Source organism: Euprymna scolopes, chromosome 45 (genome assembly GCF_053919585.1).
Source record: "Euprymna scolopes isolate OS-2025 chromosome 45, ASM5391958v1, whole genome shotgun sequence".
Lineage (NCBI taxonomy): Eukaryota > Metazoa > Mollusca > Cephalopoda > Sepiida > Sepiolidae > Euprymna > Euprymna scolopes.
Window position 1 is genome coordinate 30,073,624 of NC_136526.1, and position 24,566 is coordinate 30,098,189.

At 34.3% G+C, this 24,566-nt stretch overlaps 1 protein-coding gene and 1 pseudogene across 1 annotated transcript in view; both read left to right on the plus strand.

Annotated features, from left to right (window-relative positions):
* Positions 1–3,463: 3,463 nt before the first annotated feature.
* LOC145269140 (uncharacterized) overlaps positions 3,464–24,566 on the plus strand; it is a 39,944-nt gene continuing 18,841 nt past the window's right edge. The window contains exons 1-4 of the mRNA XM_080124747.1: positions 3,464–3,671; positions 7,346–9,375; positions 18,470–18,739; positions 24,362–24,389. Of these exons, the coding sequence (XP_079980873.1) occupies positions 8,361–9,375; positions 18,470–18,739; positions 24,362–24,389 (1,313 nt within the window). The 5' untranslated portion in view covers positions 3,464–3,671; positions 7,346–8,360. The remainder of the gene's footprint in view (positions 3,672–7,345; positions 9,376–18,469; positions 18,740–24,361; positions 24,390–24,566) is intronic.
* On the plus strand, positions 6,967–7,085 carry LOC145270014 (5S ribosomal RNA; annotated as a pseudogene).

Below are 24,566 nucleotides of genomic sequence, written 5' to 3' on the forward strand. Positions count from 1 at the left end.
CTTCCTTGCAGGAGAAATCAAAGATTACTTACGTGGCAAAGGTATCGCCACCTCTAAAACAAGTAGGTATCACCCTGAGGGTAACGGGCAGGTTGAGAAGCTCAATGGAACTTTATGGAAGGCCATCCAAACGACCTTACACTCTAGCAACATGAAACTGCCTCATTGGGAAGATATACTACCAAACGCTCTCCATTCAATCAGGTCGTTACTATGCACTGCCACCAATATGACTCCTCATGAGAGAATGTTCAAATATAGTCGTAGATCTTCCTCCGGAACTTCTGTTCCCACTTGGGCGAAACCAGGCCCAGTATATGTCAGAAACCATACTAAGTCTAGTAAGCTCGACCCTCCAGTAACCCCTGCTACCCTATTAGACATCAACCCCTACTATGCTCATGTACGACTACCCTCTGGGGCGGAAACTACTGTCAATGTGCAAGACCTGGCTCCTAACTCCTCAAACCAAGAAGACGAACACGATGAAAACAATACTGCAAGCCCTGAAGCCCGTAAAAAACCACCACCTGACGAAAACAATATCGACGTGGAGGAGAAGAATCCCTTACCTGATCCTGAACATATCCATACTAGCCACGATGTGGATGCTGAGAACAAAAATCCCTGTGAGTCAGTGCGGAGATCGTCCAGAATGCGGCGATTTCGAAGTAAATATAAGGACTTTTTAACCTAGTACTGAACAGACTAAATTTAACTTCTGTAATTCCATACTTAATTATTGTTGAAGGGGAAAATGTTATAATAAATTACTGTAACTCTTCAGGAAATGAATCATAGTTATTCCCCTTGGCCGGAACTAAGGATTCCGCCATATTGATTTTGCCAAACACGTGTATATATTTTAAGCGGATAAAACCTTTACGAAAGGCATTCTTATTCATTCTTCTTTTATCATTTCAATCAGTGTTTGAGAAATAAAGAACTTAAATGGAACATTCGAATATCAATGTATATTGTATCTCATATAGAGTTCAAGTGTTAGCCCCAGATTGTGGGCTCCTTGATTTCTGAGAACTTCGACTGAAGTAAAATAAAACAAATGATAAAAATATAGGGGAAAAAGTCAGTAGGAATATACATCATACCTTGTTCAAGTTTTTGTTCAATTATTATTCAAGTTAAATATAGTTGTAAAAGTCTTTACTTTGGGTTTAAATATTATGCCTCCCCCCCCCTGTAAACAGAATTTTTGTGAAATATTAAACTATTCTTCTGCTCGGTTAATGTCGGTGCTTTTACAGAAAAACGGTGAATTAAACTGCATAAGCACCTGTAGCCGCCACAACACCCTTCCCCCGCCACTCTCTCTCTCTCTCTCTCTATATATATATATATATATATATATATATAAACAGATAGCAAATTGCTATTTGTAACACACATACACACACACATATATATATATATATATATATATATATATATATATATATATATTTTTTTATTACATTTTCACCCCAAACAAGGCACATTGCCACTTTAATGTAGGGGGCTACTATCAGGGGAAACATCTACTGGGGTACTATGTAGGGATTAGAGCAGCGAGATGTTGGTTCACGTTGCACTTGAACTTATGCATGTCAGTACAGTTGGGGAAGCAGTGACCTGGAATGGAATTCCAAAGTCTAGCAGTTCTGGGGAAGAAACTACTGGAGTAGAAAGATCTTTAACATCTAGAGATCTCTACAGTGTGGGGGTGGGATTTTGCAGCTTGTCGGGTCTGTCGAGGGTGTTCACGTCGTGGGGGCACAAGTGCTTGCAGTTCTTCAGAGCATTCACCATTATAATACTTGTAGAACAGGCAGAGGGATGCAACGTTTCGACGATGGGACAGAGGCTGAAGTTTTGATGCCAGTTTAGGGCCTATCAGATTTGCGACTCTCTTTTGAACCCTGTCAAGGAGCGAGAGACTAGTAGCCGATGCACCGGCCCAAATATGACAGCAATACTCCATGCATGGGCGAATAGTGGCCTTATAGAGGTACAGGATACTTTTGGGTGTTAGAAGTTTTCTAGCACGGTAGAGAGAGCCCACCTTCCTCGCAGCGGCCCTGGCAATGCCCTCGATGTAATTGTTCCAGCTCATGTTTCCTGTGAACGTTAGGCCAAGGAGCTTGAAAGACGTACTCTCAGCTAAAGAGTTGTTGGCCATTGCTATAGGTGGTAGAGAAGGTTTCTTGTAATTATTGAATGAAACCAGTTTTGTCTTGGTGGCATTGAACGTTACCATCCATTTTTGTCCCCATTCCACTACTGATTTGAGGTCATCCTCTAGTGTTTCTGCCATTACTTTAGATATATGTTCATTTGTTTTCCTGTCATGCCTGCTATAGAGTGTGGTGTCATCAGCATATATACCCATCTCAGAGGCAATTTTGTCGGGGAGGTCATTTATGAATATCAGGAACAACAGAGGACCAAGGATAGATCCCTGGGCACTCCCGCATTTATATTATATTGTTTAGACGTACGAACGTCGAGGACAACCTGGATTTTTCTCTTATCTAAGAAGGATTTAATTATGTTAAGTATTCTACCAGTGATACCGTAAGATCTAATCTTCCTGAGGAGACCCTCATGCCATACCCTGTCAAAAGCCTTAGATATATCTAGAGCTACCGCTCTGCCCTCTCTCTCTATATATATATATACTCCAATTCCGGCACAGTGGTACCAAATATAGAGGGACACTATGTAGGGAGTTGAGCAGTGAAATGTATGTTCATATAACATATAAACTTTTGCATATCAGTACAGTCAGGGAAGCTGGAACCCGGGAGGGAATTCCAAAGTCGAATAATTCGAAAGAAAAAACTATCAGCATAATGTTTTCCGGTATCTATGAATCTCTACATTGAAGGGGTGGGATTTTGCTGCTTGTAGGGTTTGTCAGAAATATTTACGTCGAGGGATACAAATGCTTAAAGTTCTTCACAATATTTTGCAAATAATTTTTTTTTCGTATATATATATATATATATATATATATATATATATATATATATATATATATATATATATCACAATATTAATAATAAATAGGGTTAAGGTGGGCATATTCTGTTTTGCAAGAAACGAATAATAATAAGATAAATCAGTTCTTATTAAAAAAATTAATTGAAATGCATTAAAAATTAAACATCATAATAATAACGTATTTTAATATAGATAATTGTCGAAATAATTGTCCGCAAAATATAAATTTCAATTAGAAATTCGTAAAACGTAAAAAAAAAAAAAAATTCCCCGTTAAAAAGTGTGCATGTGGGGGGGGGTAACAGAAAAAAACTAGTCGAGGAGATTCGGGAGTCAACCGCTTCAATATACCCATAACAAAAATTGTCTTTGTAAGTGTTATTTAATTTACATGTTATATAATTATATATGCGATTTAAAAAAAAAAAACAAAGGGAGGTAATTCATGACAATTTGTTTTAATTTCTTTTTGTCAAAAAATTAGCACAAAGCCGAGATTCTAAGCACAATTTGAAACACGGAACCACTTTTATCGGATGAAGACATCTTATTCGGAAGACGATTTTCTATAATGATATTCCTTTATTTTTTATTTACAAATCATATTATCGTTATCTTATTTTTCTTTAAAGTCGACACATTATGCGACGCGTAACAAGATTTGACGAAGGGTAAGTGTTCATCTTTTTTTTCTTTTTTTTTTTCGATTTCTTTGTTTTCGCCTTCATTTTATAAAGAAATCAGCTTCATATATTCATGCGATATACTTTTCTCGAAAAATAACATTTTGAAATTTAATATTGTATTCTTTTTTCAAAGAGTGATCCGTCGTTTTAATGGCGTTTATGGTGAAATTATTTAATAAATATTTCGAGATTTGGAAATTATTTAATAAATATTTCGAGATTTGGAAATTATTTAATAAATATTTCGAGATTTGGAAATTATTTGATAAATATTTCGAGATTTGGAAATTATTTGATAAATATTTCGAGATTTGGAAATTATTTAATAAATATTTCGAGATTTGGAAATTATTTAATAAATATTTCGAGATTTGGAAATTATTTAATAAATATTTCGAGATTTGGAAATTATTTAATAAATATTTCGAGATTTGGAAATTATTTAATAAATATTTCGAGATTTGGAAATTATTTAATAAATATTTCGAGATTTGGAAATTATTTAATAAATATTTCGAGATTTGGAAATTATTTAATAAATATTTCGAGATTTGGAAACTGGTTGAAATAGTTCAACCAATTTCCAAATCTCGTTCTGTTCATTTTATTAATTTTAACAAACTTTTAACATGCTTTCTACTATTAGCTTACATTAGCCAATATTTGTTTTTTAAATGTCACTCTGTATTCTTTATTAATATATGCAATGATCTGGGTGCTTATGCATTTATGTACCTGTGCTAGTTTTTAAAAATAGTATTTTCAAGTTTTACGATATTTTTTGGTATCAAATTGAATAATTATAAAACATCTTCCCCCTCCTCATATAAAGAGTGGCTTTCTAAATAATGACGTTATTAATTCAGCACGGTAACATAAGTGCATAGGTACCATAGTCTGTTTAATTTAAAAAGAGAAAAATATTCGGTGCTTCTACACTATCAGAACGAAATTTTGTAGTCGATAAATGGAGAGCTAAAATAATGATTACTGATTTTTGTTGGTCAATTCTAATAATTTAGAACGCTAGTTTGCAAATTATGCAGTCGAAATTACCTGAATATTACTGAATTATTTTTTTAAAAACTTTAATCCTGTTAATTGTGGACATCTTGATTAAATCGAAACGGAAAATTACCTCCCTTTCGAACTGTCCTGTGTCTTACATAAGCAAATACGATCGCTTTCTTCAAATTCTAGTTTCTAGTTTCTTTAATAAATACTTTGGTAACGGGGCATAAAACCAGACCCTTAGTTTCAAACATGGCGGCAGGTCTGTCAATTGAGTTATGGAAGCACAACATGGATAAATACTTTCGCTATTTTCAAAACTGATTACTTTTGATATTTTTAGGATAAACCAGTTTCTTATTAAAAAATTAATTGAAATGCATTAAAAATTAAACATCATAATAATAACGTATTTTAATATATATATATATATATATATATATATATATATATATATATATTTTTGCTAATATATTTTTATAACGTAGTTACGTTTTTTTTTATTAATATAGTTACGTTTTCTTTTGTAATGTACTATATTTAAATATACTTTATTTACCATATACTTTATGTAAACCTGCGCAGTTTATTACGATCGCCACCAGTTAAAAAAAACATGTTTATAGTTAACTATATTTCACCTTTATTCTAACCCCCCCCCCTGAAAATATATAAAAATATGTAAACATTCTTAATTGATTTTGTGTTTTTTAGTCGCATATCTTTTTCAAATAACTATGTTTATTTTGTCAAACTGTTTAGCTATTTCTATGTGATTAAAAACGCAAAATCAATTGATAAAGAAAACATTTTTATATGATTGATATGTAGTTTGCTTGAAGCATTGTGTGGGATAGGTATGTAGTAGCGATTTAGAAGGCTATCACAATGAAGCATTGTGTGGGATAGGTATGTAGTAGCGATTTAGAAGGCTATCACAATGCGAGGAATGAAATATAGTTGTTGTTGAAAGGAGACGAAAACAAGTGGCAATTTACAAATCAATAAGTACATACATATATGTCTATATATATATACATATATTTATTCAGTTGTATTGGATACAAATGTCTTACTGGTTATGTCTGCGACAATATCCATTATTAATTTCGAAAAAACTTCCCTTTTCAAATGGTAGACGTGACAGATCGATTCAAAGCATGCTAGATGATGGAGTGGAAGTTGGATAGCTGTGTGGAGTCTCGGAGCAAATGTAAGGAGGGGATTTATGTATGGTCTGATTAGGTGATTAACATGTTTTTTTGTTCGTTTTTTTATAATTTTTATATATATATATATATATTTTTATTTATTTTTATCTATTTTAACTTTTTGCTTTAGCGTGAGCTCTTTTTAATTTTATATATTCTCTGTTTATTTAGTTGTCTTTATTATTATTATCATTATTATTATTATGATAATACTTTAATTTAAATGATGCAAATTATTAATCTTCATCTCAAAAATTCAGAAACATCAGTTTTAACATGTTTGAAATGTTATAACTAACATTAGATATAAAATGTTTTTGTAATGTGTTTAATTCTAACTTAGATATTGTAACGAAATGTCTGAGGTGTTTATTTCTTAGATTATGATGTAAGTTTGAGATAATTTTTTGAAATTTAAGCAGTGATTAGATGAAAGAGTATAGTTACATTAATTGAAAAAAATGTCGGCAAATATGTAGGCTGTAAGTCTCTTGAGCCAGACATTTGGCTTGAATCATTGTGAATACCTGCCCAAAGCCCTGAACTCCTCATTACGGTGTCTTACATTAGATATAAAATGTTTTGTAATGAGTTGAATTCATAATTTATATATAATAATGTCTAAACTAAGCATTGATTGGATAAAACTGGAGGTAAGTATAGTGATATTAATAGAAACAGATGTTGGTAAATTTGTAAGCTATAAGACCCTTGAGCTAGTTACTCTTGAAGCATTAAAAATACTTTAACTCCTTATTAAAGTTTCCTTATTTTTCATTTATTATTTATTCAATGCCATTAAAACATTAAAGTTTTAGCTTTGATTAAAATTCATGTAATGTAGTCTAAGAATATATATATGATTATGAGGATCTATCTAAAGAAACTAAGAGTTTTTGAAGAGATAAAACCTATAAATTCATTATAGTTATTATATAGGCTTCACTTCAGAAAGAGCACATCGACTTTGTATCGTTCTCTCACTGGCACCCTCCTCCCCCGACTTCATTTGGTTATATGTCGAGAACATAACCAACATGACCTCCCACAACACCAAAATATACGGCATAATCACGTTGACACACCGGTTCCCTTCAGATCACCAAAGTTAAGCAACGTTGAGCCTGGTCATTACTAAAATGGGTGACCAATTTGGGAAGTCCAGGTGCTGTATGTAGGAGGACGTCGACACCTCCCTGAAAAAAGTTGCGAAACCTTAACGTCAGTATCTCCCCTATCGAGGATATACATACGACTGGGGGCCGCTTGTGAATTTCATACTCCCATGTAACTTTCTCCTTCAAAGGAAGCCAGTTAAACCCTGTAAAAAGATGAAATGAATTTGTACATAAAATGAATTTGTACATAAAATGAATTTGTACATGAAATGAATATTAATCTGGTTTTTATAATGTAATTTTTTCTCTTGTTTTTCAGATAATCAAGTTAGCAAATATATTTTGAAACATTCAATTGGTTATTTCTTACTAAAGCCACAGGAATACGAAAATACTAAATACTGGATTATTAAAAAAGTTTGCATAAAAAGGTTAATACGTAAATTTTATATATTCAAAAACAATTCTGATTACTGATCTGTTGCATTGCACGCATGAACGTAGGAGCAAAATAATTCCAATGAAATTCATGCCTAGCATTTATAACACAATCATAACGTCCTTAAAATATACTGATAAAAAAAATCATCCAAACGAACACAGAAGACAAACCATATTAATGTTAAATGTTCTGAACTTTTATACAGATGTTGACCAATATAAAAACGCTAGAGGAAAGTTATATTGTTTAATATGTAGGACATTTTTCACAGGTATCTCATCTGAAAATCCAAATGAAAATACACACCAGAAAAAAAAACTTAAATGCCTACTAGTAAATATCCTCAAGTGTCTAAAGTCTTTGCGTAGAGGAGTTGGTCAGAACAAACTGGTATAAGAATGCTTCCTTTTACAAGTAAACTCCAATTAAATATTCAAATAACCAAGTATTCTAAACCCAAATACAATCCCCTTAGTATGTTTACTCTACACTGGCTTCTATGAGTATTTGTGCATCTTATCTAATTGATGTTGCCTGAAGTATCATCACTGAGTTTGATACTAAATCAGAATAGATTATTTTTTTTCCTGGAATCTAGTAAAATCAAGAGACCAAAGAGGAAATATACTTTAACATCGTTATTTGGTCAATAAATCAGACAAACTTAATGTTCCTAACTTTTTTATTTACATAAGGCTTAAGAAATAAAAAAAAAAACACCCTAATAGAATATTTGAATATCTATATATCTCATATAGAGATCAAGTGTTAACTCCAGGAGCCCTTTAAATTTCTGAGAACCTTGACTAAAGTAAAAAAAAATAAAGCCACCCGAATATTGTAAAGTGCGTTGAATTTCCTTAGCCCTTGAGGCATTTATTAACATATAACGATGCATGCTCGAGAGAAACAACATCATTGCGAAGTCTGTGCAAGTTCATTTTCAGAGAAAGAGTATTTGAAAATCCATATGAGAGTGCATACTAAGGAGAAGCCATATTCTTGCGGAGTGTGTGGAACGTTTTTTACACAAAAGTCAAACTTAAACAAACATATGATAACACACACTGGAGAGAAGCCATATTCCTGTCAAGTGTGTGGAAAATGCTTTAGTATGAAGTCTACCTTGAAAACTCATATAGCCATTCACACTGGAGAGAAACCATATTCTTGTGAAGTATGCGGCAATTCTTTTTCAGAAAAAGCTACCTTAAAAATCCATATGCGAACACACACTGGAGAGAAACCTTTTTCTTGTGAAGTGTGTGGGACTTGCTTTACACAGAAGTCGAACTTGAATAAACATATGCGAATACACACAGGAGAGAAGCGATATTATTGTGACGTTTGTGGCACTTCGTTCTCATGGAAGTCCTCTTTCAAAACTCATATAGAAATTCACACTGGAAAGAAGCCATACTTTTGTGAAATCTGTGCATCAACCTTTTCTGCGCCATTAAAAATCCACATGAGAAAACACACTGGGGAAAAGCCATATTCATGTGATTTGTGTGAAACTTCTTTTACGACAAAGTCAAACTTGAATAGTCATAGAAGAATACACACTAACGAGAAACCATACTCTTGTGAAGTGTGTGGCACTTGCTTTACACAGAAATCCAGTTTGGATAACCACATGAGAATACACACTGGAGAGAAGCCATATTCATGTAAAGTGTGTTTGACTTCATTTACACACAAGACGTCTTTGAAAACACATATAAAAATTCACACTGGAGAAGGACAGTATTATTGTGAAGTCTGTAGTGCTTCTTTTTCAGAAAAGACTCGCTTGAAAGTTCATGTTCGAATACACACAGGAGAGAAGCCATTTTCATGTGAAGTTTGTGGAACTTCATTTAGACAGAAGTCGCATCTGAATAGGCATATGAAAACACACACTGGGTAGAAAATGTGGTAAATTTTGTTCCAAAAGATAAAGTAAATTATTGTCGAACATGTGTTAAATCTTGTTCAAAACTATAAATTATTGTTGAACATGTGATAAACCTTAATTCTAAAAAGTAAATTAAATTATTGTCGAACATGTGGTAAATCTTGTTCCAACATTAAATTATTGTCAAACATGTGGTAAATATTGTTCCAAAAAGTAATTTAGATGATTTGTCAAACACGTGGTAAATATTTTTCCAAAAAGTAATTTAAATTATTCTCAAACATGTGGTAAATATTTTTCCAAAAAGTAATTTAAATCATTCTCAAACATGTGGTAAATATTGTTCCAAAAAGTAATTTAAATTATTCTCAAACATGTGGTAAATATTGTTCCAAAAAGTAATTTAAATTATTCTCAAACATGTGGTAAATATTGTTCCAAAAATAAGTCCAAACATATATACTGCATGACGGTATTTTGCTTATGAAATATATAATTCATTTTTGAGAAACTCTTATTTGGCCCCGTGAAAAATTAAAAGTTATGAAATCGCATTTATTACATATGTTGAATTTATTTTTGGGGCGTTATTATGGTAACATACATACCAACAAAAGAAATCCTTTTTTAACGTTGTTTTGCTTTTTTCAGTAAAATCTAGTAGTGTGTTCTTTTTCAATTAAGACAATTTTGAAGTATAATACATGTTCAAAAGTGGAAAGAAGCCATGTCTATATTTAGTTATTTTCGATAAGCTGAAATGTTTATATATTTAATTGGAATTCATTGAGATGAGTTTTATTTATTATTTTTTATTGCGGACTGTTATCCTCATCTTAGTTGTTTCACAACATTTCAGCCAACTATTTCTCTGGCCTTCGTCAGGTGGTAACCGCAACAGGATAGGAACTCTGAATCTCCTGACTGCATCAACTGCAATTACTGTCTTCCGTAGTTGTTGTCTCACTACGTTTTGGCCAAGTAAGCCTCTGGCCGGCTTTGGGTTGGATTGAAACCACTATCTTCAGACAATTCTCACCTGAAACCATAAAGATTCAACATCTCTATCCACTGCGCCACAGGCCCCATGGTGCAGTGGATAGAGATGTTTACCACCTGACGAAGGCCAGAGGAATAGTTGGCCGAAACGTCATGAAACAACAAATAAAATAAACAAATAAACAATAAATAAAAATTTGTTTAAAAAATTAGCTCAAATGTTATAATAAACTATATTTAGACATATTGTTTGTATCTCAATATATTTGGAATTCTAAAATGCAGACATATTATTATTGAATATATATTGGATTTCAATGGCATTGATGTAAAATTATCATTGTATAATGAATTGTAAATTATCCCGTTTTGTATACATTTGTAACAACAGTATTTATTCATAAAATCAGATTTTCGGTTATCTATTTCATATGATAGATTAAAACTCTTATGATTGAAATGTTTTATAACATCGTAATATATATATATATATATATATATATATATATATATATATATATATATTATTAGAATTGGCATCATTAGAATCAATACTCAGTACTCAGATGCACATGTGTCAGTTTCTGCATGAATTTAAATATAATATTTATGGGTATTTTATGAAAAGCTTATGCCGGGCTGTCTGCTAGTTGTTCAGTAAAATTCTAATCATAGGCAATACTTATTTTCGTAATAAAAAATATTGAATAGTAATAATCATCTTGGTCAATTAAGGATAGTAATCATAAATCTAAAGTAATTTTATAAAATTTAATTTCTTTATATTGAAATATCAGCAAAGAATAATAAATTAATGTGATAAAAAAAAGCAAAATTAAATTACCGTATATACTTGTGTATAAGTCGACTTCCTGGGAGAGGATTTTAAGGTTATTTTATTGGGGCTGACTTATACATAGGTAATGCTTTTGGGAATGTTGATCTGCACTCCATCATAACATAGAAAGCGTTATTTTGTTTATGCACTTGGTATATATCAGTAAACCTAGTAATTAATTGCACACCTTCAACCCCCCCACTACAGTGTGTTTGCCAGTATTTCAGTGGGAGGCTTAATAATAATTGGAATAGTTCTCATAATGTTCACTCTCTAGACGTTGCTATAGGCCAAAGTTCGATATAATGTATCTGGTGATATGACGGTTTTTAGTCAGTTTGGAAATGTAGTGTTTACAATATGTCGTTTTTCCCTAAGTTCAACAAGTTTTAACAATTTAATGACAACTATTTTCTCATCAAATCACCGAAGTTAAGCAACATTGAGCCTAGTTAATACCAGATGGGTGACCATTTGGGAATTCTAGGCACTGTATGTGCTCTCTGCCTATCTAGTCTTCCAGTTCAGTTTCCAGTCTTATTAAAGAACATTTCATTTGCCAATGGTATTTAACAATGTCGACTAAGGTGTGGTTAGAGATTGCGCACCTCCTGTCCCAAAAAGTTTACATGCAGACAGACACCATAGTTTGCCAAAGACTGAAGGAGTCTATTTTTTTTGTAATTTTTCTTTTAATTTAATGAAACCATTTAATGCATGCATTCATATTATTACGGTATATTACAGCTTGTGCAATTTATGGGGCGTTATTATGGTAAGTAACATAAATTATGCCTAAAAACAGTAAATGCACCTGGAATTTACGTGTCATTAATCCGAATGTCTGATTAGCAACATTTGCGTTGCATGTAAGTGTGCAGTAGGTTAGTTCTCTATATGAAAATCATAAAGACCACATTTGCATAAATGCACAGATTATCACTTGCAGATGCTGAGAAACAATTTATAATATGTCTTACAAAAATAATAAAATAAAAATTTACAAAAAAGGAAATTATCTGTGCAAGAAAGAGCCATGAGACGGACCATTTAACTTGTCTTGAATCTACAGTCGACTTATACACAATCCACAGTCGAGTTATACACAATCTACAGTCGACATGCATAAATATTATAAATATACATATTATATATTATTATATTATACATATTATATATTATATATACATATATATACAGTCGACTTGTACACAACTTTTGGTTTTATAGTGCACACTGACTTCTATACAAGATTGATTTATACACAAGTATACACAGCAATTGTTTATTGCTTGGAAAATATCAAATTAGAATCTTAAATGTATTAATTTTTTATAAAAATTAAAAGCATATCAGAAATATGTTGAATTATAAGTATTGATCAAATGTGTCAGACACCCATCATTAGTATATAATTATAAAAAAAAACTAAATCAAGAAAACTAGTTTAAAAGATATTTACTATAAGAAAAATTGAGATCATCAACTTTGCTGGATTCATTTTTATAGACTATTATCCTTAACTTTATAGTTGATGTTGTTTCACCACGTTTCGGCCAACTAATCCTCTGGTCTTCTTCATCTGGTTAACTGCGATGGATGGAAATGCTGATTCTTGTAACTGTATCCCCAGTAATCACTGCCTTCCATAGTTGTTGTTGTTGTCTCACCACGTTTTGGCCAACTAATCCTTTGACCTGCTTTGAGTAGGATTAAAACCACAGGCATCAGGCAATGCTCACCTGGAACCGTGGATATTCAATACCTCTATCCACTTTGCCACAGGCTCTGAAGGACGATCAAGGTTGAATGAATAAATCTGGAGTTGAAATCAACTGTACAAAAATGTTGCCAAACATTGTTTTGTGGATTCTATCAAAGAAACTAAAGTTTAATTAAGTGAAAACATTTGTATGGATAAGTGAATTTACTACAGTCGCCATGACCAACATACTCAGTGTTCCTGGTGCAAACATGCTGTAATCATAATCGTGAATTCCAATCCCAAGCAAAACCACAAATCAAGTCTATAAACAATTAACAGATGTTTGTTTTGGGGATTACAAATGATATTTGTTTTCTTAAGTTAAATTGCAAACTTGAAAAATATCTGTTTTTAACTAAAAACACAGTCCAACTCGACAAAAGATAGGCTCAGTTCCTACAGTCTACCAAAAATAAATTGTCTCTACGAATATCTAACTCTAACTTATTGCTTACCGCCAGAGGTCCAACCCTAACTAGCTCTCATTCCTATCTCATAAAATCGCTTTACCTCTGATCAGATGTTGACCTTTGTAAGCGGTAACCATTTGAGCACCAAGAAGCTGGCTACTCTCTCTCCACTGTAAATAATGGCTAAAAATTGACCATTTAAATATGTTTATCTTCAGATAATCTTAAACATTACTTTTTTCAAATAGGTTGGTTTCAACAATGTTCTCCGTTTAATGAATTATTTATTTTGTTTCAAACAAAAACTTTTTTGTGTAGTTATTTTCTAATATATATTTACATCTCTACTCCAAATGTTGCATTTCAGTGTATTCTCCATATATGTATAACCATATTCTCGAAAGGCGAATATCTCAACCATATAATTACACATTACATTCTCCATATATGTATAACCATATTCTCGAAAGGCGAATATCTCAACCATATAATTACACATTACATTCTCCATATATGTATAACCATATTCTCGAAAGGCGAATATCTCAACCATATAATTACACATTACATTCTCCATATATGTATAACCATATTCTCGAAAGGCGAATATCTCAACCATATAATTACACATTACATTCTCCATATATGTATAACCATATTCTCGAAAGGCGAATATCTCAACCATATAATTACACATTACATTCTCCATATATGTATAACCATATTCTCGAAAGGCGAATATCTCAACCATATAATTACACATTACATTCTCCATATATGTATAACCATATTCTCGAAAGGCGAATATCTCAACCATATAATTACACATTACATTCTCCATATATGTATAACCATATTCTCGAAAGGCGAATATCTCAACCATATAATTACACATTACAGTACTTTCTTGTCGCAAAAATATTGATTTTTTCCTTAACTCATAAGTACATTTTCAATAAGTTTTCATCGAGAGATTTTTTTAATCATCCAAAGTCAAAGCATTCTTCTTTAAATGCCAAAAATTTTTTGCAATTGATTTATTCATGAATATTTTATATCTTTCAAGCTATGAGAAGAGATTGTTGATATTTTAGGGATTGGTGTTTATTTTTCTTAAAATAATAAGAGAAACATAGTCTAGACATATTTGAAACGAAACATGCGTCCAACAAATTTTCCAACATTTTACAATTTCAACTTGCATCAAAGCTGATCATGAAACACATGAACGTAAGCAGTGAGTTGCAAATCAGAATAAGCTTCATCAAAGGGGTAAAATCAACATGGTCAAGGCGTATGTGTTAACAAATGCATGATGTTCTGATATTGCACATGTATGCAATTTTGGCGAGTTGGTAAAGTTTTATAGTAAATATATTGAAGAATTAAATTTACAATATTTTAGTCAAAACAAGGAATGCAAAAATAAAAGTGAAAGGTCCCTTATTCTATGGAGTTTCAAAGAATGGCTATTCTCCCCAGAGGAAAAAAAAACTTTGCAAAACGTAAGTATGGATAAATATCTATTTTGCTGGTTAGCTCAATTTTTGATAATACACGTGGAGATGATGATGATGATGATGATGATGATGATGATGATGATAAAGACGAGAAAAGAAAAATGTGAAGAAAAACAACTACATGGAAGATTCATAAGGATGACAAAAGATGAGAATAACGGAAAGACATGGACATGGATGCGAAAAAAGGACACATAAGCCGAGAAACTGACTTCCTAATAACCGCAGCGCGCAGAGATAACTCGATAAGAACAAATCACATCAAAGCAAAGATCGATAAAACACAAGAAAACAATAAATGCAGATTGCAGACCCTGTGAGCAAAGAGACAAAACGATAAACCAGATAATAAGTGAATGCAGCAAACTGGTCCAAATGAAATACAAGAACAGACACGACCAACTACACTGGGAATTATGCAAACAACTGCATTTCAAACGTACAGACAAGTGGTACAAACATAAGCCGGTAGCAGTACTTGAAAATGAGAATCACAGAATCCTATTCAACATGGACATACAAACTGATAAACAAATCCAAGCAAGAAGACCAGATGTCGTAATAATTAACGACAAAGAAAAATCCTGTCAAATTATAAACTTTGCTGTTCCAGCTGACCACAGGGTGAATATCAAAGAAAAGGAGAAACGAAGCAAATACACCGAGCTTGCCAGATAACTGAAAGGGATATGGAGGATGAAGAAAATCAAAATAATACCTATAATAGTAAGAACACTAGGAACAATCCCGAAAAACTTTGAAAAAAGAACGGGAGAAATTGGAATCAGAGGAATGACTGAAAAATACAGCAAACAATAATGAAAACAGCTGACATATTAAGAAAAACTCTTGAATGTGGAAATTAACACAAATCACAAGTGCAGACCAGACAAACTACTACAGAGACCAAACATGAAGCGCTACATGGAACCAAGAATACTGAAGCTGAATACTTATAGGTTCTCTAAGCCTACCTTCATCCCCCCATTAACACATCACTGCTCCCCACCTAAAAAGAGTGAGACCGAATAGCCAAGTAATCAAGGAGGAAGAAAAGACAGAGGAGTGAGCACTAACCAGACCTCCACTGTCTAAGTGCGAAGAGAACTGGAACCTTGGAGAGACTTATTGCCACTCAAATTCCAGTAAAGATCAATGGCCACTGCCAATGAGAAATCAATGGCAAGCAGCTGTTGCGATAATCCAAATTTATTTGCAAATGTTATCGAAAGAGGTGGAGAGTACTGGAAAATCTGGGGAGACTTGTTGTCACTCAGCTTCCAGGAAACACCACAGGCTGCATTCAGTGAGATGTTTGGTAACCTGTGTGAAAACTCCTTGTGAGCCTATAACAATAATAATATAATTAATAATAATAATAATAATAATAATAATAATAATTGTAATAATAATAATAATTTTAATAATAATAATAATTTTAATAATAATAATAATTTTATTTTTTACATATATTTTACAAAATAAGAAATACTTGATTAAATTTTGAATGAAATGAATAAAATGCTGTTTATATTTTCTTAATAGAATACAATGTTTCTTTTTCCAAATATTCTGAATCTGTATATATTATAAGAATATATTACTTTATTAGATATTTATCAATTTATTTATATTTATTAGAACAATAGAATACACTGTTTTTAATCGCTTTTTTTTATTAGAATACAATGTTCCTATTTATTTGCCTTTCCATGAGGGCAGAGTAAAACACAAGGTCGGTTTGTAATGTGGGGGAAATACAGCTCCTCAAAAAGGGGCATTCCAGATAAAAACAATAATTAAAATTGTCTCAGTCAAGAATGATTTCTCCTCCGCTGACCAAGGACAGAAAAGATGAAGTGTAGCATCAGAACAGATTCTACACTGCGATCTGACGTGTTGTTTTAAAATTCAGTTGTAGCAACCACTATGCTCAGCCGGAATAAATGCCCGGCCGAAACATTTCACATCAATATCACGTGTATGAAAGACGTATGACTTTGTGATGCGACCACCACACACATAAGGAGCTACGTTATGCTTCCTTGTGTATGAATACAGTAAACAAGCTGGAACGTTTGAGAAAGCCTTTATATAAAGATTTGCCCGCTACAATCAAATAAGTTTTCTCTTCAATTTCTCCAGTTTTAGAGGAAATTCCGTTCACAGGAGACATTAAAACCACTGTCATGATTTTATGCATGACAGGCATGAACATCGAGCGAGTATTTTAATCGCCTTTTAAACAATCTTTTTTCGAACTTCTGTGTTTATGATATGAATGCACACATACACACACGTATCGGCTTGTATGATTTATAGACTGTTCTCCTCAAAAATAGCTACATGGGCGTTAAGTCTGCATGTAACACGCTTATCATACAAAAATTAATTTCAAGCCTCGTGCTTTTCTCATGAAATTCTCACTTTATTAGTCCTTCATTATGCATTAAACTTATGGCATAAGAAAACAATTATGTTGCAACAATTTCAACTAATATTCCGAACACGTAAATAAATGTTTATTTCATGTTAATACAGAGATTTTGTCGAGTGTTGTTATTTTCAGAATTTTATTTTTATATAATGTGGATCGGTGAAACCTTCCTATTAATCACTGATCCAGTTAAATTTACACTCCCACACTTAAGGACCCCCGACTGCAATAAAAATAGCAACACACAACCTCGGCCCTATAAATTGATAAATCCCGATTATGAATTGGTTACTCTACCTATCACCACATCTTACAATCTTCTTTCTTTCTTTTTTTTAGCGAAGGGTGTTATTCAATAATTTATTTTATTGTATTTTATTGTGTGTGTGTGTGTGTGTGTGTGTGTGTGTGTGTGTGTGTGTGTGTGTGTGTGTGTGTGAACATTATTTATTGGAATAATTTTTTAAGCCATAACATTGTTGGAGTAATGTGATAGACATAGAAAGGACCTACCTCAGAACCGATCTCGGTAACAACAGGCTGAAAGACAGAAAAAGAAAAAAAAAGAGGCTCAAGATGGCAGCTGTTGTCTTTTAAAACCTCCAGTCATGCATAGATCTCGAGCAGTTTCGTGTGGTATATGCAAATTGGGTGTGCCCAAAACATTATAAGAGGCGAGTCGCTGGGAGGAGTGGGAGAAGCGTTTAAGACATGCGAATAGAGAAAGTTGATGTGTATCTTGTGTTGTGAACAATGAACTCTACTCGGCTCAACTTGTAACTAGCGAACCTCTGCTTGACGTTTTAGCCAAAAAGTTTTGTTGCTTTGCGTTAGATAAAGACTTCTGATACAAGCTATTTCGGCTGTATTCTAATCATGGCTCTAAGACAGTTTGACCTCCGACTCATCCCCGAGATAAGTGGCACAGCAACAGACGTTTCAATTGTAGAATGGCTAGAGGATGTAGAGTTAACGTGTTAGCTGTGCAAGGTAACCAAGGTGGAGTGAGTACTGCCGCTGCGACTGAAGAGTGCGGCTCGTGAGACGTATTGGCAACTCTCAGAGGACCAACGGAGTGACCTTGAGGAAATCAAGCGTGCCCTTGTAAAGGCTTATGCGACGGATTCGTTTACAGCATTGGAACAGTTTTTGATGGATTTGCAGCACCTAGTACACCTGATAGGTGAAATGCCACCAGAGCGTTGGATAAAGGGGGCCTTTGTGAATGGATTGCCATGCCATGCAAAGGGACTTTTGCGAGCCTCAACCCGAATGGACAAGCTGTCATTGAAAGAGCTGCTTGAGAGGGCTCCTGCCATGCTGATGGATACCAGAGATGAAGAGGTCGTCGCCGTGGTGCAACCTCAAGAGGCCGCATGTGCACCTACACCACTGCCTACAGCTAGTGAGAACACCAGAAGTGTAAACTGCTTCAGATGCGGAGGCCCAAACTATTGGGCCCATTATTGCCTTTTGTCACGGTCAACAATCCAGAAGCCTAGCAGACTGCAGTGTCACAAATGCAAAAACCAGGGACACCTGGCTCGTGCCTGTCCAGGAAACAGGCTAGGAAAGGAAGTTACAGCGCCAGTCTTCTCCCCAGATCGTCATTAAACAAGGAATTACCTGTGGTGAGCGTATGTGTTGATGGGCGTGAGTGCCACGCTTTTGTGGACACAGGTTGCGCGCAGACACTTGTGCACAAAGAACGTTGTGACACTTGAAAAATGACAAGAACTCTGGTGCTGACTGTAGGTGGGAGCTCGTCCTTTTGCGGAGAAGGTGTCATCCACATAAGCACTGGTAGCGGGCCTGAAGTAGCCGTGCAAGCTCTGATTATGGACAGGGGGCTACTTGGGTACGATTTCCTCTTAGGAATGGACGCAATTGTGCAGCTGGGCAGAGTCGTAGTGGATAGAGCCGGGACCATGACGTTCTCCCAACATAAAGAGTGTGTTTGCATGGCACTCACCCTAGATAAACCTGATTTTCATGTGGAGTTCGACCAGTGCACGAAGTCCTGAACTGTGGCTTGGAAATGGTCAGACGAGCAATCGCCAGAGAATTTGTTCAATAGAGTGCCAGAGTACAAGATTTTCCCCGGAGCTTGCGTAGAGTATGATAGGGAACTACAGACCTGGATCGACAATGGATGGTTGGTTCCTTATCCTGAGAAGGCATTGGGGCCTCCAAAGTGTTTAATCCCACTAATGGCGGTTGTCCTGTCAAACAAACAAAAAGTGAGGCTGGTGCTCGATTATAGGGAATTAAACAAACACATGGACCCCTTTACGGCCTGCGCAGACGTGTGCGCTGATAAATTACGGGAATGGCAGCAAGCAGGGTCTAATGTGTGCATGCTTGATCTTCAGAAGGTGTACGTTCAAGTGTGTGTACATCAGTCACTATGGCCTTATCAGACAGTTCTGGTTAAAGGGAAGAGATACTGCTTAATTCATATGAGGTTTGGATTCAACGTGGCGCCATCAATTATGCAAACGATTGTTGACACCATTCTGGCTCAGGATGAGCGCATAAGGCAGACAACATCTGCATATTTTTATGACATGTACGTGAATGAAGTTGTATCCACAACATGTGTAGAGGAGCATCTCTGCAACTTTGGACTTCTCAGTAAGGAGCTGGAGAAACTACAGGATGGCATACGGGTGCTCAGTTTACAGGCCCGGGGAGAAGACAGCATCCTGCATTGGGAATGGGGAAATGAAGTCCCAGACATGCTCCACAATGTCACGCAAAGAAACATATTTTCTTGGTGCGGAAAATTGGTTGTACACCTCCCTGTGGGCGACTGACTTCTTGTTGCAGTGGCATTCATGAGGAAACCGTTTGAGGTCACCACTGGATGAGGCGATGTGGTACACAACGTCTCTCTCAACACAATGCTGGAGGAAGTCCTCACAAGAGTGCGCAAGGAGGACCCTGCATGGGGCAGATGGTGCGTTGACAGCCGGGACCTTAGTGTGTGGGCTGATGCGAGCTCTTTTGCCATGGGTCCATGATGGGCCATGATGGAAGATGCCTGCTGATTACACCCAGAACGAGACTCACAGCATATAAACCTGGCAAAGCTTGATGCCATCATCAAGGGGATGAACTTGGCGCTCCTGTGGAAGTTGACTACCCTGCGGTTGTTTACAGATCCTGCCTGTGTTCACAAGTGGATTTCGGACACCCTTACTGGGAGGGCCAGAGTACAAACTAAAGTTATGCTCATCTGATGGTGGCTCGATACCATCATGAGGATCAAAAATGAATATGCATTGTCAATGGAAATCTCCCTGGTCAGATCCAGCCTGAACAAGGCCAATTGTTTAACAATTCCCCACAGATGGATTGAGGCCACTAGGAGAACCATTGAACCCATACAACCGGCATGCACCGCAGCTGCGTGTTCTGCTCAGTTTGATTGAATCAAGGAAGTCCACCACCAAAGTAGACATCCAGGGATCAAGTGAACCTTGTATTTTACTAAGTTGGATGACCCTGAAGTATGAAAAGCAGACATTAAAAGAGTGGTTGAGAGCTGCGTGGCTTGCCAATCCATCGACCCGGCATCCGTTCACTGAGAAAAAGGAAAACTGGATGTAAAGAGCCACTGGATCCGGCTGGCGATAGATGTTACTCACCACAACGGCAAGAATTACCTAACGCTCATTTACTGTGGCCCATCTAGGTTTGCGATATGGCGGCTGCTCCGGTGGCAAGATACGGCAGCAGTCATCCGTTAGCTAAATGGCATCTTCCTCAAATGTGGCCCCCAACGGAGATACTAACCGACAATGGCACTGCTTTTACCAGTGAACAATTCAGAAAGTTTGCCGATGGCTTGGGAGTACATCTGCGGTTCTGATGGTCCTACATACCGAGCGGGAATGGAATTATGGAGCAGAACCACAGGATGTCAAAACTATCTGTGCCAGAATGGGCTGTGTGATGTCTGAAGCAGTTTATTTATACAATGTGACCTCAAAGGATATTGTAGCACCCTCTACAGCGCCGGCCGACACATTGTACAGGTATCATGTTAGGGTGAAGAGCATAGAAATGAACCCAGTACCTGAAGCGAAAGTAACTGGAGGGAGGCTGGAGAAAGGAGATGTTGTCTGGATCAAGAACCTGCGCGGCAACTCAGTATGGACTTGGATGTATCACTGAAGTGATCAGTAAGCAAGCAGTGTGTATCGACAGTGTGCCCCCTCACATTAAGGACTTACGGCTGACAACACAATCGCAGTTACCCGTGAACAGTGAGATATCGCTCTGGTTCACAGAAGGTGACTCTGATATCAGTAACGTCCCAGCGGAAGCGATATTCTTCAACCCGCAGTCTGCGGATGAGAGCTTAAGCAAAGAAGAGGCATGCATCGTTCCCCTTTGGAGGAGCACCCGTCAATGGCGATCACCACCCCATTGCCATTTCTGTGATCATGAGATCAGGAGGGAGTGTGATAGACATAGAGAGGACCTCACAAACGGACGAGAATCTGTCTCGGCAGCTGAAAGACAGAAAAAGTAAAGCAAATTGCCCGAATCATTATAAAAGGCGAGTCGCTGGGAGGAGTGAGAGAAGCGTTTAAGACATGCGAATAGAGAACGTTGATGTATCTCGTGTTGTGAACAACAAACTCTACTCGACTCAACTTGTGACTAATGAGCCTCTGTTTAACGTTTTAGTTTTGTTGCTTTGCGTTAGACAAAGACTTCTGATATAGGTAACTAAAAAAAACAACGGCACTTCTGTAGACTGTTACATATTGGCATCTTCGGGACAAGATCAAAGTGTAGTATCTGTTCTCCAGATGCTGCACTTCTATTTCTTGTTCTCTTTCGGTGGAGGAGAAATCCTTCACGACTGAGACAATTTTTATTTTTTGTACCTTTTCTCCACGTTAAAAAACGACCCTGGTGTCTAACTCTGTCCCGTGGGGAGGCATAGTGTACATATTGGCATCAGAGACGAGTTATCGACCCCTGTTCTTAGAAAGAGAAATGCCATCTAGCGGCCATTATATGAACCTCAAATATAAACGTGTTTACAATAACGCAAAAATATATAATAACGAAATAAATAACACAAAAATATATGAAAATAGAAACATTTATTGTATAAAAAAAAGTACCAAAATATAATTTTAATGTATTAATATAATTTTTTTTTTTTTTCAATGAATGATTCATAAGTGAAAATAAAATAAGAAATATGAGAAAAACACGAAACATTTATACAGGGTGGGCCAAAATAAGGGTCCTATCTTTAAATTTGAATAACTTTAAAAATAGGACCCTCATTTTGGTCCATCCTGTATATTGTTTTTTGAATTTTTTTTCGGTAAAAATGTATAAAAATGTAGCAAAATATAATTTAAAAACACGAAACATTTATAGATTGTTTTAGTTTTTTTCGGTAAAAATTGTATAAAAATGTAGCAAAATATAATTTAAAAACACGAAACATTTATAGATTGTTTTGAAAAAATTTTTCGGTAAAATGTATAAAAATGTAGCAAAATATAATTTAAAAACACGAAACATTTATAGATTGTTTTTAGAATGTTTTTTCGGTAAAAATGTATAAAAATGTAGCAAAATATAATTTAAAAACACGAAACATTTATAGATTGTTTTTAGAATGTTTTTTTCGGTAAAAATGTATAAAAATGTTGCAAAATATAATTTAAAAACACGAAACATTTATAGATTGTTTTTAGAATGTTTTTTTTCGGTAAAATGTATAAAAATGTTGCAAAATATAATTTAAAAACACGAAACATTTATAGATTGTTTTTAGAATGTTTTTTTCGGTAAAAATGTATAAAAATGTAGCAAAATATAATTTAAAAACACGAAACATTTATAGATTGTTTTGAAAAATTTTTTCGGTAAAATGTATAAAAATGTAGCAAAATATAATTTAAAAACACGAAACATTTATAGATTGTTTTTAGAATGTTTTTTCGGTAAAAATGTATAAAAATGTAGCAAAATATAATTTAAAAACACGAAACATTTATAGATTGTTTTTAGAATATTTTTTTCGGTAAAAATGTATAAAAATGTTGCAAAATATAATTTAAAAACACGGAACATTTATAAATTGTTTTTAGAATGTTTTTTTCGGTAAAATGTATAAAAATGTAGCAAAATATAATTTAAAAACACGAAACATTTATAGATTGTTTTTAGAATGTTTTTTTCGGTAAAAATGTATAAAAATGTTGCAAAATATAATTTAAAAACACGAAACATTTATAGATTGTTTTTAGAATGTTTTTTTTCGTTAAAAATGTATAAAAATGTTGCAAAATATAATTTAAAAACACGAAACATTTATAGATTGTTTTTAGAATGTTTTTTTCGGTAAAATGTATAAAAATGTTGCAAAATATAATTTAAAAAACACGAAACAAAACATTTATAGAGGTTTAAGAATAATTTGTTTTTTTTTTTTGTTTTGTTTTTCTTTGTACAGGAAGATTATATAAAAATATATAAAAATATAATTTTGGTTTACACTAACTTTTAGAAAAAGAAGAATTATCGACCCCTCGCCTCATGCATAAGTGCCAAAACATCTAAACATTGCTGCTAACGAAATAAAACAAAAACAGGAAGTCCGGTCTGATAAGCGGAACAAGTTTACATCAGTTAGTGATTTTCAAATGACACCGGTTAAGATCGCCCATACTTCCGTTACGCCCATTTAATTATTAAAAAGTTTGCGTTTCTATCTCCATTTTAACTAACGAATTAAAAAAAAAATAGTTTTTAAATAAATACTTCCATTGAATACATGAATCGGCGGAAGTAATCCTAGGTAATAACGATCACCCGGATTTTCGCCACGACACCAAAGTAAATCGGTCCTCGTGAGAATCTGCAAATATTCTTAAGATTTGAAATACTACGGATCGCAAAACAAAAGAATGAACCAAGCTTAAAAAATATATGTTTTTACATTCATTTGTTTATTTAATACTATCTTTTTTTGCTTATTTCGCATGAAAACAACCCAACAACAAAAGTAAGAGAATGTAAGTATTAATTTCAAACTAATCGCTGTTCATTGCTGTTTTTGTATTTTGAAAATACAAAAACAATAAATTTTTTTTTTTTTTTAAGTGAACCAAAAATGTTGGACCAAAAATAAATGCAATTAACGAAAATACTATTTTCATAAATTGCATTTCAATCTATTTTTGGTCCAATGT